An 18,505-nucleotide genomic window follows, 5' to 3' on the forward strand; every position below is an offset into this window, starting at 1 on the left:
GAACTCTCTACACAGTTAATTTCCTGGAAATGTTTGATTTCTCTTTTTCATGAACCAGTTGTGCTTTCCTGAACTTCTGTACTGATTAAGCAGTGGGAATAAAGGGATTACTTGAGGTTTGTAGAAAAAGTAACCTCTCTATCACCATAGTGATTTTGTGGGATTATCCCTCTCTTTGGCTATTTATGGAGGGTCTTCCTAAAACTAGCTTGGCTTTAATTGGTTGTTTCCTATATAATAGAAACTTTTTATTTGTTCCTTTTGCTGCCTCTTAGATAATTCCAATTTCTTACTTGATTGTGCCTTAATTGTAGGAGTCAACAGACAAATAGGAAAAAAAGATAAAAAATGAAACATGCCTGCCTCTTTTCTTATTGCAGAGTTTGCCAACCTTCAAGTCTGCTAATTAGACAGAGTCGCTTGACTGGTTCTTTTTCCTCCTCTTTTTTGTTTTGATATTTGTTATTGTTGTTGGTATAGTGGGAAGTTCAGTTGGATCAGGGTGTATTTAGAAAGACCCATGATATAAAAAGAAAAGGCATCCAGAAAATTTTTGTCACTGTTGTATTGTAAACTCCTTGAGGCTGGAATATGTGGTTTTCCATCTTTGTTATTCCAGGCACTTGGTGTGTGTTGAACAGCAAAAAAGAAAAGACTCTTTAAGAGAAGGTTGAATGCTTTTCTGCAGGGAGAAGAGAACTCTTTGAGCCAAGGGGATCTGGGAGGGCTCCATGTAGAAAAGGTCCCCTTTGTGGAGCCTGAAGGAAGTGAAGATTTGAAATCATCCTATTATTGCTGCATTATTATTGCAGCATTAGCAGCTCCTATATTTGAAGGCTTTCCACTGTTCCAAGCTTGGGGGAAAATGGGTGAAACTGTTTGGAGAGAGGAAGTAGCAGGCAGATGAGGCTTACAGCTGACTAGTAGGCCAGTGTGGCAGCAGGGCTGTTATGGGAAGTAAGGCTGGAGAAAGTGGCTGGCCCCAGCTTTTGGAAAGGCTTCTTTTCATTTTGCTTGCATAGCATAAGCCTCCGTGAAGTGTTTATTGAACTTGAAATGAAATTAATTTGCAGTAGAATAGACTTTTGTGCAAATAGGTTTTCTTTAATCCTAACTTTGCAGTGTCTTTTTGATTCAGGATAAGTTACATCATCTTGTGTCTCTGTTTCTTCATTTATAAAGTGGGAATGTTTACTCATCAGGGCTAGACTGAGGCTGTTTAGTGTTTGCCAAATACGTTGAAATCATTCTTTTGAAGTCATACTAGGAGAGTACTGGATAAAGCTTGGTGTGAAGCAAGAATATTAGGTCAATTATTGCCAATTAAGGCTCATAGGGAATGAAGGGTGTGAGAGTTAAGAGGGGAATATGTTTTGAAAACAATATAACGTAATGCATTTCCCTTGTGTCATCAGAAAATTTGACTTCCTTTTCCATTCCCACTGACTTTCCAGGTACATCTATGGGATCATTTCAGATCTGAAAAGATGCTTCTTAGCTAATGCAGTCCAATTTCCCTCTTTTTTACAGATAAGGAAATTGAGTCTTTATATTTAAAGTCACACAATTAGCAAGTATCAGAATTGGAATTTGAACTCTGACCATGCCTTTAAGTCAAGTGTTCTTTCTGCTATACCTCTCTACTCAGTTTTCTATTTTATTTTTTTGTAGATGAAAAGGGGGAAAAAGGTATTTCAGGTAAGATTGTTTTTTTTTTATTTATCAACTCAGAGCAGGCTTCATCTTCATAGTACCTTCCTTTCCTTAGCCCTTGAAGACTAAAAATGGAAAGTAGGGATCAGATTTCATCTGTATAAGAGTTTATTCTTTAAGGATGCTAAGTTGAAGAATTAGTTTTCTTAATTAATAGTCAGAGTAGCTCTCTCAGCCCCTGAGAACTGTTTTATAGTGGACCAGTTCCACAAAGATAAACTTTCCTGTTAGGGTGTTGGCACAGTTTCTATTGGAGACTCAAGTTCCTTGTTCCTTAATTCTATGTAGGACTTTGGGAGCCTTCCTAACCTGCCAGGAGCTACTCGGGCTCAGCCTCAGGTCTCCCATTTCTTAGTGTTAGTGGCAAGTTTACTTACAAATTATGTTGACCCTAAACAAGGCACTTGAACTCCTGGTTCGCAAGATAAATATCACATTCTGTACTTTTCCTTTTCTTCTGTGATATGTAAGAACAAATGTGCATTTAAATGATCATTTTTGGACATTAAATCAAAATGCTCAATAATAATAGTGAGATATGTGAACCCTGCCAGGATCCTATTTTTGGTCAGCCTGTGAGCCTTTTCCATTGTCTCTTCATGCTGGTGGCCTGACCCTCAGTTCTCTGACAATGACACAGAAATCAGGTTAGAAGGCTTTAGGTACAGGCAGGTGATACACTTCCTGTCCATTGTCTGAAAACAGGCCTGATCAGGTTTGAAGAGGCTTGTCACTAGGTTGTTTGTAGGATGATGACCAAAACTGTCTCCAAGATCATGCACTAAACTGTAAAAGAGTCCAGTTTATTTTGGTGGAGGACAATATCCACATGTTGATAAAATCACAGATCCTTGAGTTAATCTCCTAGCTGCCTAATGTTTAAGTTTTATTTCTCTATTCAATTAGATCAGTGGTTCTCACCCTGAATCTATAATTGCAAAGGAAACTATGAATTTTGAGAGGAAAACAATTGTATTCATTTTTTTTTATTTATCTTTATTTACACTAACCTCTCCCTGAAATTTAGAATTTCCTTCTGTTATTTAAAAATATATCTAAGCCATTTACTTTTACTTGACATTTATTAAGTTGGGTAGATTGATGATAAAGAGATCATTCAAATCCTTAGAAGATAGATGGTAAGATTATACAATTTAGAGTTTGAAAAGACTTCAGAGGGGTGGCCAGGTGGCGCAGTGGATAAAGACTGGCCCTGGAGTCAGGAGTACCTGGGTTCAAATCTGGGCTCAGACACTTAATAATTACCTAGCTGTGTGGCCTTGGGCAAGCCACTTAACCCCATTTGCCTTGCAAAAACCTAAAAAAACAAAACAAAACAGAAGAAGAAATTCTAGCTCCCTTCAATTAAGAGAAAATAAAAACTAAACTAAAGCAAAGACTGAAATCAGTAAACAATAAGGAAGGGAGAAGGTAATGAGCTACAGTGGAGGAAGCCAGAAAACTTAAGTTCAAAATACCAGCTCTACCACATTTACTTCCAATCTGACCTTGAGTAAGTCACTGGACAGCATTCTGGACCTTAGTTTCCTCACCTGAAAATGAGAGAATTCAGTCAGATGATCTCTGAAGTCTTTTTCAGTCTTTTTTTTTTTTGCAAGGCAAATGGGGTTAAGTGGCTTGCCCAAGGCCACACAGCTAGGTAATTATTAAGTGTCTGAGGTCGGATTTGAACTCAGGTACTCCTGACTCCAGGGCCAGTGCTCTATACACTGTGCCAACTGGCCATCCCTATTTTCTCTAACTTTCATAATTTTTTTTTGGATCAGTTTCTTTTTTTAATGGCAATTATTAAGTCCTCCCCCGCCCCCATAGAAATCCCTGGATTGTTAGAATTGGAAGAGACCTAAAAGATCATTTCACAGTTGAATAAATTAAGGTTTAGATAATGAAAGCGATTTATCCAATGTTAAACAAATAGTGGAGCAGGTCTGGTATTTAAATTCTGGACTTTGGTGCTTTGTCAGCATTCTAGTTTGGTTATACTTGCTTTTCTTTCCTCCAGGTTGGCAAACTTAAAATACATTTTCCAGTCCTTATGTTAAGGAAGCATTGAATATGTTTGCCTGAGGAGGAGAAAGAAAGGAGTTAGAATTAAGAAAAGTAAGGTAATGAAAAACTTTGAAAAAGAGGACCCTGCTAGTGGACAGTTCATACTGTATAATGTCCCATGGTTAAAGAACATATGGAGAGGGTGTTGAACCAATGTTATCACTCAGTGGGAGTGATAGTGAAGTTGTGGCAGTGGCCTAGTCTGGAGAAAAATCAGGACCAGTTTCTGTTGACTGACACGCGTGGGGACCAAACCCACCTGGCTCAACTGGCTTTGGCTTCTTCATAGTAAATGAGGACAACATCCTTAGGCATGTTTTGTTACCTTGAGGGTACACAGAGGAAGGTCTTTGTCCATTCCTCATAAAAAAACATAGTAGGAACTGGGGTATCTATCTAGAATGTGGGAGGAATAGTTGACTGTGAGGATACCTCATTGACTTTTAGGTTCACAGGCTCATATTAAGTGGACATTTCTATATACAGTTTGACTTTGCTTGTACTTTTTTGGGTGTATTTTGACATTTGTTCTTTGTATTTGATAATCTTTTTTATTTTTAGGTTTTTGCAAGGCAAATGGGGTTAAGTGGCTTGCCCAAGGCCACACAGCTAGGTAATTATTAAGTGTCTTGAGACCGGATTTGAACCCAGGTACTCCTGACTCCAGAGACCTAGCCGCCCCAATCATTTGTTGTGAAAGCAGGTTTTATGTGATTTTTTTTTTTTTGGAGTGGGTAGCTAAGTAAAACATGCTTTGAGAGGTAGATTTAAAATAGGCTTTATCAGTTTATGGGTTCAGACTTACAACTTCATTTGAATTCTTCCTAGTTGAATTTTGTTATCTTTCTCTTTCAGTTTTCTTAGTGTCTTGTCTGGCTCTCTCATTCATCCTATATTTACTTACTTATTAATCATATCCTCCAATAGCATGAAGCTCCTCAGAGGTGAGAACTCCACTTTTACCTTTGTATTACCAGTGTCCAGTCCAATGAGAGCAGGCATATAATGATTTTTAATTGAATCCCATGTCATTCTACGAATAATTTATTTTGATGGCTCAGAAAGGCAGGGGATAAGCAAAGAATGAAGTTGGCACAGAGATAATTTTGTCTTTTTGCTTTTTTTTTAATTTGGAGGAGATTGTCCAAATGAAGGAGTTAGTTTTTATGCTTTTTGGGAAAGAAAACATGAATTCATGATGGAATCTGTGGTGGCTAGCTAGGGATTTCTTCCTTCCCCATATCTATTTACTGAGTGTGGCTCAGATTGTGGGTTGAAAGAGAGGTTGGCAAATTCTTTATTTTTTTATTTTTTTTGCCTAGTCATAGCTATCTAATTTTTTAAAAATGCCCTCCAGCTTCTGTTAGTGACTACCCTGGAACTAGCATTAGGATTTTGGTGATCCTTGAACATTTCATGGATGATTCAGGCAGTTATTGATGTTTAGGAAGTAGAGAGTGGGGTCAGGGGACTTGATTCAAATCTAGATTGTCACATACCTTTTTTTTTCCCCAATGAATGCAACAAATATATATTTAAGTGCCTATTTTATACACAAAGCTGAAGGGTACAAAAATCAGTACTACATGATCCTTGTCCTCACAGATATGGTAGAAATTAATTGTGATGCAAATGAGAACACAAGTGTACATTGTATCATGTCATATAATTCTTAAAGTCAGTTTTCCTATTTAAAAATGGGAATAATAACATTTATATCTCTTACCTCAGAGTTGTGTTGAGTAAAACATTTTGAAATTTAAAAGTGCTGAATAAATGTAAGCCATTATTATATAGTAATTATTTTTACTGAGGTTTTAATTTTGGAAATAAGTACAAGGGGAGTGAGAATTAATATTGTCTCACCTTCATCTCATCAGTCTCTTAGCATACTCACCCATCATTCTTGATGTTTAATAAATATATGTTCAATTTCAGGATATCTTTATCCAAGTCTTATTTCCAGTTGAATGTCTTCATTGATATTTGCCCCTTGTTCTTCATATTTAGTTCAGTCTTTCACTTTTACAGTCTGATAGTCTAAAGATGAAACTAAATCCAAGGCCAGAGATAGTATGAAGACACCTGTTGGGTAATTCATGCTGAAATGTGTGGCATTTAACATAGTGGTTCCATATCTTCTCTTCTTCTTAACCTCTTGCCATCTGGCTTGCAACTTCATTAATTAATAGAACTTTCCAGAGTTGCCCTGATCTCTTGGTTGCCAGATATCATGGTCTTTTCTTAACTATCATCCTTCTGGACCTTTCCATAGCATTTGACCTTGTTGACCAACTTCTTCTCCTGGATGCTCTCTACTCTGGGTCTTCCTGTTTTGGTCCTTTCTCCTCTTTTTTTGGACCACTTCTCAAGCCCCTTCACTCTTGGATGCTTTAATGCTTTAATCTTAATAACCTCATGAGTTTCTGTGACTGGAATTATCATTTTTGTACAGATGTCTTTTTTTTTAGTTTTTTTTTTTGCAAGGCAATGAGGTTAAAGTGTCTTGCCCAAGGCCACAATCTAGGTAATTATTAAGTGTCTGAGGCCAGATTTGAATTCAGGTACTCCTGACTCCAGGGCTGGTACTCTATCCACTGCGCCACCTAGCCACCCCCAGATAATATCTTGATTGATTTATCCAACCCTCCTATCTTCTCTGGGGTCCAGGACTGTTTCAGCAAAATATTAGACATTTTGGAAGGGTTGTGTTCTAAGGTAGCTCTAGCTAAGCATGTTTAAAACAACTCATTTTCTTTCTCCCTGGCCTACTTCGAGTAGTCTTGTTTTTCTTGAAGGCACTAATATCCTTTCAATCCCTACCTGGATCACAATTCCTCCCTCTCCTCCCCATATGTCCAGTTGTCATGGAACCTTGTCTGTTATGTCTTCACAACATCTCTTACAAAGGTTTCTCTGTGTCTCTACACCCTAATTCTTTTCTTTGTAACCTCCTGCCCTCTTGGGCTCCCAGCTTCAAGTCTCTTCCCTTCTCCAAAACATGCTCCATTAAGTTTCTAGAAGGATAAGTCCTTTAGCACTGGGCCAACCATGTAATTTCCACACAGAACTCCCAATGATCTGAATACAGACTCCTCACCTTGAAAGTCCTACCTTTTCTAGACTTAGTCTACATTGCTCTTCTATGACAATTCATTTTTATGCTTTTTTAGGATTGTCCTTATGATTAATTTTCCTTCACAGCTCAGTTTATGGTGTTTCCTCATCCTCTAGTCACTAGTGCTTTCTCCTTCAAACTGTCTCAGATTTATTTCACATGTACTTATTTATGTACTAAGTTGTACATATTGTCTCCTCTATGGAATGCAAACCCCTTGAAGATGGAGATGGTTTCATTTTTGTTTCTATATCTCTTCCTTTCCCCTCCCAGCCATGCTCAGTGATGCGTAAACAAGTAGGCATGTTCATGTGTTTGTTGATTTATTGGATGCTTATTTACTCCAGTGTGAATTCAAGGATGTGCCTCAATATGAAGGGAGACTGCAGTTAATGATGGTTCACCATAGTTTCTGGAGGTACTAGACATTGGGTTTAAATGACCCTGCTTGAGAAAGTGGGCATCTGCATGTTTACAACTTCTCCTGAAGTACTCCCTGTTCTCTGTGAGGTTCCCATCTAGTGGCTACAAATTACAAAGATGGAGCTTCTTAATAGGAGACCTGGACTGGACCAAATGTAGAGCCATTGGCCTCATATTTCTTCAACTGATAGATGTCTCTGCTATGTTTCTGGAAAGACAGCTTGAAAGGATCAGCCATGATGCTTGTCTTGGGTTCTTTGCCAAATGATAGTGATGCTAGGTTCTGTTCCTGAAGATAATACCTTCTATGTTCTGGGACACTGTTCTACCAACCAACACTTAAAGTGTTTTCACCAAGCCTATGGCTGATTCATCTGTTGTGGAACTGGATATTCCATCAGGGTTGCCCTAAAAGTCTAGAAGTTGCTTGAAAGCAGGGGCTGTTTCTCTCTGATATTTGTTTCTAGAGTACCTGACTTGGCAATATTTAAATACATACTTGTGGATTGATTGATCCAGGAAATTCTTTCAGGGTTTTCTCTCCCTCCCTTTTGGAGACTTGAATGTTTTGGCTTGAAGGGAGGAATGTTTGTGCTCTGGGTGTTCTTTGACTTTTCTTTGCAGAAAAGATTGAGCAGTATCTGTTTTTAGAAAAAATTTTTTCTATTTATATTATTACAATAATTTTGTTATAAGAGTAAACATAGGGGGCAGCCAGGTGTATAGAGCACCCGCCTGGAGTCCGGTTTAGATAAAGCACCAGCCCTGGAGTCCGGAGTACCTGGATTCAAATCCAGCCTCAGACACTTAATAATTACTTAGTTGTGTAGCCTTGGGCAAGCCACTTAACCCCATTGCCTTGCAAAAAAAAAAAGTAAACATAAACCTTCCTCCCCCACCCCCAAGAAGATGAGAAAACTCAAGAACAGTGAGAGAGAGAAAAAAAAAACATACTTCAGTCTCTGTTCAGATTCCAATGGCTGTATCTCCAGGGTGAGTTGCTTTCTTTATCATAAGTCCACCAGAGAAGTGTTTTTAGAAAATTTACCTTCTCATTGGAAATCAGATTTTGTTATGGACTAATACCTTATTGTCTTAGTCTGTTAGGTTCTAGAGAATTAGGCTATAAAATTCAAGTAGCAAATCAGCTTGGACATTAATTCATTCATTCAACTGTCTCTTGTCTATTCTGTACTAGGTATACTGGAGAATGCCAAAGACTTGGTTTGTACCTTCAATAAATATTCACTGCTGCTGTGGAGACAAGATAAGAAAGTAAAATAGTTACATATAAGCAAATAATGGTAGCATACATACAAACTTGGATGGATTTATAATCTGTTAAATATGACTTTATTTAAACTAAACCTTGATAAAGATGGAGATTTTTAAATAGAAGGAACATTTTTAAATAGAAGGAGGCCATGAACATAGTACTGGAACAAACTGAGAATGGTTAGGTCACTTATCTGACTAGAACAGAGTCAGTACTGGAGGGAGTGGAAGATAATTTTGGAGTAATAGCTAACAGGCTTTGATAACTCACTGAGTAGCTTTGAGTCAGTATGCTGGGTCTTGGTTGGTTATTATTCAGAAACAGTGGCATGAATCTACATATATATTTATTTACTGCACAGTGTCTTTAATTGAAGTATTGGAGACAAGGATGATAGGGAACATTTTGGTTTACATCAGGGGGTTCTTAACATTTTTTGTGTTATGATCATTTTTGGCAACCTATGGACTTATTTTCAGAATTTTTTTTTTTTTACAAGGCAAATGGGGTTAAGTGGCAATTATTAAGAGTCTGAGACCGGATTTGAACCCAGGTACTCCTGACTCCAGGGCTGGTGCTTTATCTAAACACTGCACCACCTAGCAGCCCCCCAGAATGTTTTTAAATGCATAAAATGAAATAAAGAGTGTACCAAAGGACTTAGGGGAATTTTAAGCTTTAGTAACTTAAGAAGTATAAAGGCTTTTACAAACTCAGAAAAAGCATTTGAAGAATTGATTATTGAAAATGTTCAAATATTGATATGTTTCATATTAATATTCAATTTAACTACTGACTTGTGCTACAGGTTACAGTAGCTGATTTTGTAAAAATCTTTCATCAGCTCCTTCTTAAAGGGGTTGTATTTGTAATATTGGTCTTAAGATCATTTAAAGAATGAGGTTTTGATCCATTCACAACAATCCTGATATGACTATAAAAATGGAGTTTAAAGGAGATATTAGGGGAACAAAGTGGAGAAGCAAGAGGACCTCCTTTACTGGTTCTGAGAAAGTGTGGTCCAGAAAATGTCACACATGCAGTTTGCAATGATGAGATGACTAATTTTGTTCAAATCATATTAATTATTATTCAAAATTCAGAAAACTAGATAAGTGTCCAAAAATTTTAAATAAACTTTCAAATTTTTTTGTAAGCTTTCTAGCCTTTATACTTTTGAAGTTATTAAAACTTAAAACTGCAGTAACACTTTTCAGACACCTTTTTTATAAAAAAATGGTATCAGAACTCAGATATTAAAATATCTTTTAAAAAATTATTCTCAGGGGAAGGCTAGGTGGTGCAGTGGATAGAGCACCAACCCTGGAGTCAGGTGTACCTGAGTTCAAATCCGGCCTCAGACACTTAATAATTACCTAGCTGTGTGGCCTTGGGCAAGCCACTTAACCCCGCTGCCTAGCAAAAACCTAAAAAAAAAATTATTCTCAGATTCCAGGTAAGACCCTTGATTTACTTGAAAATGGGAATCTCTGTTTTTGTTCAACCTAGGAACTTCCTGTCGTGATTATTAGCTCAGCAAAAAGGTATCAGCTGCATTCTTGAATTTCTTGAGGTACCTAATAGATGTTAAAAGTAATCTGCCTATGCTTACATTGCTGGTGAATTTGGAAATCAGAATTTGAACCCAGGTCTTCCTGACAACAAGTCTCATATTCTTCTTGCTCCTTCTAGTTGATGACCATATTTGTTATTCTTTGAAAACACCAAAAATCAAGAAAAAATCGAAATGAAGCTTATGTTAGTTTCCTTTCTTGTTTATACTTGGGGTTTTTGTCTCTCATATTGAAATTTTTTTTTACTCTGGGGTCTTATTCTTTGCTATTGTGGATTTGTTTTCCATCACTTCAAATCAGAGAGAAGATCCTTCAAGGAGCAATCACTGCAACAAAGTGGAGAAAGCAGACTACTGTCACCTTGCTCTGTGGGCAGCTCCTTCATTCTGAAGCCACTTTGTGGCATCTCTGTGCATCCTGATGCTTGGGTATCCCTGATAAATCAAAGAAATCCTTTGAGATCAGATCACTTGCTTTGTCCATGGAGGGAAAAAATCTTTTCTCTTCAGATCATTGGTGATATGTCATCAGTAAGGATGATGATGATGATAATCAGACATAGTGTGCTTGGTCAGTGTTGACAGTAGGAGAATATAAGACTGTCCTTGTTGAATTTCTTCAACAAATAAAGATTCTTTTGTTATGGCTCTTGTTAATAATTCACTCTGCTCCTCCTAGTGAGCACTTAGTCCTCTCTTCTCAGAGCCAAGAGAAGGCATTGCTAAGAAGTGAAAGATCCATACAGTGTAACTTGAAGAGTTTTCTCTTGGTTCTTGGGACATTAGTGTATATGTAATTGATGACAGTAGATAATAGATGGTAAAAAATGATATATGGAAACTTCTCGCTAGTGGAACAGAAACTTTGAGCTCTCACAGTCCAGGAAAACCTAGTGTTAGTGCGCCATGGACTTTTGAAAGAATCTAGTTGTTATGCCCAAAGGGCAACAAAAATGTGTATACCCTTTGATCCTGCCATACATACCCTGAAAAGATGATGAAAAAGGGTAAAAACATCACTTGTACAAAAATTTTCATAGCAGCTCTGTTTGTGGTGGCAAAGATTTGGAAATCAAGTAAATGTCCTTCATTTGGGGAATGGCTTAGTAAATTATGGTATGTATGTCATGGAACACTGTTGTTCTATTAGAAATCAGGAGGGATGGGAATTCAGGGAAATCTGGAGGGATTTGCTTGAACTGATGGTGATCCAGATGAGCAGAACCAGAAAAACATTGTACACCCAAACAGCAACATGGAGGTGATGATCAACCTTGATGGACTTGCTCATTCCATCAGTGCAACAATCAGGGACAGTTTGGGACTGTCTGCAATGAAGAATACCATCTGTATCCAGATAAAGAGCTGTGGAGTTTGAACAAAGACCAAGGACCTTTAATTTCGAAAAAAAACAAACCCCAAAACCTGATGTCTTATTGTCTGATCTTGTTATCTCTTATACTTTGTTCCTTCCTTAAGGATATGATTTCTCTCTCATCACATTCAATTTGGATCAGTGTATACCATGCAAACAATGTAAAGACTGACAGATTGACTTCTGTGGGGGGGAGGGAAGTAAGATTAGGGGAAAAAATTGTAAAACTCAAAATAATTAAAATCTCTAAAAAAACACTAAAAGAAAAGAATCTAGTTGGGTAGAGACTCTTAAATGTAAGGGAATTCTTATGTCATCTAATTCAACTCAATCCCCTCTGTCAGACATTCTTGACAGGTGCGCATCCAGTCTACTCATGGGAGAACTTGACTCCTCCTGAGACAGCTCATTACACTTTTGGTCAGGTGTAATTATGAGGAAGTTTAATCTTAAATAAAGTCAGAAACCTTTGTCATGTCATGTAATTATTTCCAAGCTTCACCCTCTGATGTAACTCCTTGTGACTGCCCTGCATCAAGTACTTATCCTATCTCCCCAAGCCAAGTCTTTTCTTGTTATTTCTTTGAAGGTTACTATCTTCCTTCCCTTGTATTTATGATTAGGAGAGGGATAAGGTTGGGGGTTGGGGAGGAGAGTGAGCTAGTGAATTTGTTTATTTTCAGCCCTAACTATTATACTTAGGTTGGAAAAGCCAGTTTCATCAATCTGTGAGACTTTTGTAAACTTCCCAATCCAAAAGAATAAGAAGTCCATGGTGTCTTTGTAGTTATTTCATGCATATTTCATCATACCTCTTAACTGGGCTTGACTGCAGTAGAAAAATAAATGGAATGAGGGGCGGCTAGGTGTTGTAGTGGATAAAGCACCGACCCTGGAATCAGGAGTACCTGGGTTCAAATCCACTCTCAGACACTTAATAATTACCTAGCTGTGTGGCCTTGGGCAAGCCACTTAATCCCATTTGCCTTGCAAAAACCTAAAAAAATAAAAATAAAAAATAAATGGAATGCCTGCAACAAATGGGACTTAGAGTTAAATCACCTCATTTTACACATGAGGAAATTGAGACCCAGAGAAGGGAGAGGTAGGGACTTGCTAGCCAAAGGTTACGGGGGCCAATAGAACCAGGATTTTAAAACAAGTCCTCAGACAAATCCAATGCACTTCCTTTTTTTTTTTATAAAGAAAGATTTTATTTATTTTGAGTTTTACAATTTTTCTCCTATTCTTGCTTCCCTCACCCCCCCCCCCCCACAGAAGGCAGTCTGTTAGTCTTTACCCAGTGCATTTTCCAGCTCAGTTCCTGCCATAATGATGAGCACTCAGCAACTCTTGTTGCCTGCCTTTCTTAGAAGACCCAGTCATTTGCTAAAGAAAGATAGCTGGAAACAATTTAGATTTTTATCACAGAATGTTGCAGGTATCTTGTTGAACACATGCATCTCAATAAAGGTGTATCTGTTATCTGTGCTTCTCAGGGGCATGGGGTGGGAGTATTGAGAGTACTCTTTGGGTGATAATGTTTGATAACTTCCCAAGCAGGGTTGTTGATCTATCCCCAGTTAACCACCATGCTCTTTTTTCTTTTGGCAAGGGAATGTAGAGTGAGGGTGGTGTTGATTCCTCAGGACTTGAGGACTCTGCCTTGCCTGTCTGTCTGTCTGTCTAGTTATTTTTCATGTCATGTGGATTTCTGAATATATTACTTCCACTAAGTGAACTGTTCTTTTTGTCAGATTTAAAAGGAAAAAGAACAGACCAATAAAACTAAGCAACACAAACTATCTCCGTGTATGCAACATTCCACATCCATAGTTGTCCACTTCTGCAGAGATGAGAGGTGAATTTCTCAAATTTTCTCCAGTAACCATGCTTTTAAAGTTTTATTGATGCTTTTTTCTTTTAGAAAAAATTTGGTTTTTTTTTTTACATCATCCTCTCTTCCTAGTGATTCATTCATGCCCCATAGACACCTTCATTTTATCTTACAGTTTTTTTAAAAAAAATTTATATATAGTTTTGGTATTTGTTTTTATTAAAGTTTGAGCTCTTATCTATTTTCCTTCCTCTCTCCCATCCCCACAATAGAGAAGACCTATACAAGAAGGCCTTATATCAATTCTTTCTTGGAAGTACATAGCATTTTTCTTCATAAATCTGTGATGGTTTATTTGAATGTTCATATTACTCAGAATAGCAAGCAATATGATTTTTACTTTTTTTACATTTTACATTTACCTTCTTACATATGATGTCCTGCAAAAGACTTTCATATTAGCCATGTTACAAAAAAATCCCAAGGAAAACAGAGGGAATCTCATTTTCAATAAATATTTACAAAACAAAAATTTGAATTAGGTCTGAGTGTTAAAGAAGACATTGACCTATTGTCAGAGCTGTGAACTTTGTTGATACCATTTTCTGTATTTCAGGTTTTTCCTGACAAGTTGTGCTGGATTGGCAGGTTCACCTTTTCCTGTTCTTGTCCTAGATTGTACCAGAAGAGGTACCATGTGTGTAATATGAGTGTAGAGTACACAGAGAAGTGACTTTAGTGATTTCATCTTACTCTTGAGATAAAAGTTTAATCTGGCCATCTTGTGAGACTTTGACCTTCCCAGAGGTTTGAAATAGGAGTGTTGTAATGTTGTAGGATTTCTAGTTTCTTGGAGGAAATCTAGATGTGTTTTAGTTATTTTTGGTGTCTTATAAGTATGGAACTAAGAAGCAGGTGGCATAGTGATTGGGTGTGGCCCAGAACCATGAACAACATAATAATAGATTAAGGGGTTTGGAAGCAGGACAGGATAAAATTCAGGTGAGTGTACCAGTTGTCACACCTACATGTGAGCTATTGGGCAAGGGTTGGGTAAACAGGATCCCTAAATCCTTGGGCATTGCTTTGCTTTAAGTAGAGTGGTATGAATTGGCAGTCTTTCAGGGGAGGGAAGCAGTGGGTGACTTGTACTCAGATATTAGAGAGGATATGGGTCCTATGAGATGATGATAGATATGGATTCTCATCTCATGAGGCAATTACTCATTGATGACAAAGAGATTGTTTTGAATGGGGTCTTGTCCCCTTTTTATTTTTGAATTTTACAGTTTCCCCAAATCTCACTTCCCTCCCCACCTCACAGAAGGCAGTCTGTTAGGTTTTTTTTTTAAGTTTTTGCAAGGCAAATGGGGTTAAGTGGCTTGCCCAAGGCCACACAGCTAGGTGATTATTAAGTGTCTGAGGTCGGATTGGAACTCTGGTACTCCTGACTCCAGGGCTGGTGCTCTATCTACTGTGCCACTTAACCGCTCCAGTTTTAGTCTTTACATTGTTTCCATGCTATACATTGATTTAAATTAAATGTGTTGAGAGAGAAATAATACCCTTAAGAAAAAAAAATGTGAAGAGATGGCAAGATTACATAATAAAGATAATGTTTTTTTTTTTAAATGAAAGGTAGTAGTCTTTGGTCTTTGTTCAAACTCCACAGTTCTTTCTCTGGATATAGATGGTATTCTCCCTCAAAGATATCCCCAAATTATCCTTGATTTTTGCACTGATAGAATGAGTAAATCCATTAAGGTTCATCATCAACCACATGTTGCTGTTATGGTGTGCAATGTTGCTCTGGTTCTGCTCATCTCCCTCAGCATCAGTTCATGCAAATTCCTCCAGTCTTCTCTGAATTCCCATCCCGCCTTGTTTCTAATAGAACAATAGTGTTCCATAAAATACATATACCATAATTTGTTCAGCCATTCCTCAACTGATGGACATTCACTTAATTTCAAATTCTTTGCTACCACAAATAGAGCTGCTATGCATTTTTTTGTACAAGGGATGTTTTTACCTTTTTCATCATCTCTTTAGGGTACAGACTCAGTAGTGATATTGCTGGATCAAAGGGTATGCACATTTTTATTGCCCTTTGGGCTTAATTCCAAATTGCCCTCCGGAAAGGTTGGATGAATTCACAGCCCTACCAGCAATGCATTAGTGTCCTAGAGTTCCTGAACACTATTTTTGCATTAAGATTGAGAGTAGCAGGGTTATACAACTGCTTTTTTTATCTTCTGTCTTTTTTTAATTTTTATTTATTTAGGTTTTTTTAGGTTTTTGCAAGGCAAATGGGGTTAAGTGGCTTGCCCAAGGCCACACAGCTAGGTAATTATTAAGTGTCTGAGACCGGATTTGAACCCAGGTACTCCTGACTCCAGGGGCTGGTGCCTTATCCACTGCGCCACCTAGCTGCCCCATATTCCAATTAATTTTCAGCTACTTGACAGAGTGATCCATTCTTAAAAATGGTATATTTTACTCTCTGAAAGAAGCATCACCATTAATCTCTCTTTATCCTACCATTGTGACTGAAACTAAGTAGATTTAGAATGTCACTTTTTCCCAGAGAATTGGAGGCAGCAATGTGTTAGAAAAAAGAACTCAGGATTTCAAATCAGAGAATCTAGTTTCTAGGTGGCAACTCTATTCTTTGTTAGTTATGTGATCATAGGCAATTCACTTTTTTTGGGATTCACTGTACTCATTTGAAAAATGAGAGACTTGTATTAGATGGATTGCTGAAGTCTCTTCTAGCATGAAGTCTTATAATTTCATGATTCCAGTACAGTTAACTCAGCTAGGTGGTATAGTGGATAGGGCACTAGTCTTGGAGTCAGGAGGACTGAAGTTTGAATCCAGCCTCAGATATTTACTAGTTATATGATCTTGGGCAAGTCACTTACCTTGCATCCTGGGCCATCTCCAGTTTTCCTGATCCATTTCTGGTCACTGGACCCAGATGACTTTGGAGGAGAAAGTGAGGTTGGTGACCTATCCTAGCCCCCCTCACTCTAATCCAGTTCACATGTTTGTTGTGGTATCACCTCCCTATTGTCATGGTCTTCTTCAGGAACAGAGAACAAACATTACAATTGACTAAGAAGATCCCAGCTTCTTAGCTCTTATGGGGCTGAAAGACATCAGCCTCTGGCACTTAGGTGAGGTTTGGAATGTCTTCTGATATCAGTTCTTATAAGCTTTTTAGAAAATTTACAGTACAGCTGTAACAACAACTTCAGCAGTGCTCACTTCTAAATAAGTCCCTTAGTATCTTATGGATGATCCCCTTTCAGGACAAAATATTGGAATTGTGCATTAACCAGTCTTAACTTGATTGAAGCTTGTAGTGGCTTCCATCTGGTAGACTTTTTCCTAAAAGTTTGAAGTCCTTTCTTTGCATCATGGAAAGATTGCCTGGTAGTTTGGTAGAGCATACATGTAATACATGGAATTACATGGGAGATCAAATATATTAAAAAACAATTATATAAATATATATATTTTTTAAACAACTAGTTTGTGGACCCCTAGGTTAAGAACTCCTAAAAAATTAAAATGACCGAATAGATCCTAATAGCTCCATGAAATAACAAGAAATATTAAAAAAAAAATCAAAATTGGAAAAAATAGATGAGAAGTATATCACAGCAAAATCAACTAACCTCATTGAAGTGATAATTTAAAAAATCATTGGACTATTTATTTCAAGAAATCTTAAAAGAAAACTGCCAAGATTTCTTAGAAGAAATTCCAAAATGAAAATTCCAAAGAATCTTAAAGTCAAAATCTAGACCTCCTAGGTCAAAGAAATACTGTAAGCAGTCAGGAAGAAAGAATGTAAATACTTAGGAGGTGGTCAGGATCATATAAGAGTAAGCATCTGCCATTGTAAAAGATGTAGAGAGCTTGGAACAAGTGACTTTAGACTCACTTAGACTTAGAAAAAGTAAGCATAACTCTACTGAGGAAAAACCTTTAACAAAATAGAGGATGTCCAGACATTCCTGACTAAAAGACCAGAGATGAGAAGAAAATTTGACTTAAACATATAGGAGTTCAAAGCTTAAAAAGATAAATATTAGCCAGCAGTCTTAAGGGTCTAAACAAGATTAAATTGTTTATTTTCTTGAATGGAGAAATGTTGCATATATTCACTTAGAACTCCATTGTCATTAGGGGTCATAGAGGGAATCTAATTAGAAAAAAGACTGGAAGTAGTTCTTATTATTTCTTGATCTTAAGATAGGGAGGAGAGGAGACAAGAGAGGCAAGGAAGGGAAAGGAAGAATAAGAAAAATTATCTCATGTAACGAAATGGTCAGTAGGAAGTGGAACAGGTCAAAGGAAGGGGAAAATAACATTCACAGAAATTGGGTTGGTTGGATTGGGTACAGAAATAGATTTCACCCAAGAGTGAATTGGATGGGGAACGGGATAAACAAGAGAGTAGATTATGGGAAGAATTAGTAAGAATTAAAACAAACTCTTAAAAGCTTGGAAACAAAGAGAAGAGAAGGTATAAGATAATAGAATGGAGGGAAATAACATAATAATCACAACTGAATGTTGATTGAATGGCCTTATCCATTAAATGGAAGATAGTAGAATGGATTAGAAACTAGAGCCAATAGTGTTATTTACAAGAAACATACTTGAAACAGATAGATACACATGGATAAAGTGAGGGACTGAAACAAAATCTATTTTTATGTTTTGGCTGAAGTAAAAAAGCAGTAGTCATCATGTTCTCAGACAAAGGAAAAGATAGATTTAATTAAAAAAGATAAATAGGGAAACTAAATTTGCTGAAAGGTACCATAGACAATGGAGCAGTTAGTTGGCACTAGTGGAGAGTGCCAAGCCTGAAGTCAGGAAAACTTATTTTCCTGAGTTCAAATCTGGCCTCAGACACTTAATGTGTGATACTGGACAAGGCACTCTAACCCTGTTTGCCTCAGCTTTCTCATTTATAAAATGAACTTGAGTAGGAAATAGTAAACTAGTATCTTTTGCCAAGACAACCCCAAATGGGGTCACAAAGAGTCAAACATGATGAAACAGTGCAACAACAAAGCATAAAAAAATCACAAATAAATGCA

General features: G+C 37.3%; 1 protein-coding gene across 5 annotated transcripts in view; it reads left to right on the plus strand.

The window, feature by feature from the left end:
* The window catches only part of RANBP10 (RAN binding protein 10), a 138,124-nt gene that overhangs the window by 25,940 nt on the left and 93,679 nt on the right, over positions 1-18,505 (plus strand). For 4 of the 5 annotated variants that reach the window (XR_012471718.1, XR_012471719.1, XM_074202231.1 and 1 more), the window contains exon 4: positions 1,672-1,698. The exons of the other annotated variant lie outside the window; for it this stretch is intronic. Coding sequence is in view for 2 of the 4 variants with exons in the window: in XM_074202231.1 (XP_074058332.1) it covers positions 1,672-1,698 (27 nt within the window). In the remaining 2 variants the exon portion in view is untranslated. The remainder of the gene's footprint in view (positions 1-1,671; positions 1,699-18,505) is intronic. 5 annotated transcript variants of the gene reach the window in all.

Source organism: Macrotis lagotis, chromosome 1, assembly GCF_037893015.1.
Source record: "Macrotis lagotis isolate mMagLag1 chromosome 1, bilby.v1.9.chrom.fasta, whole genome shotgun sequence".
Lineage (NCBI taxonomy): Eukaryota > Metazoa > Chordata > Mammalia > Peramelemorphia > Peramelidae > Macrotis > Macrotis lagotis.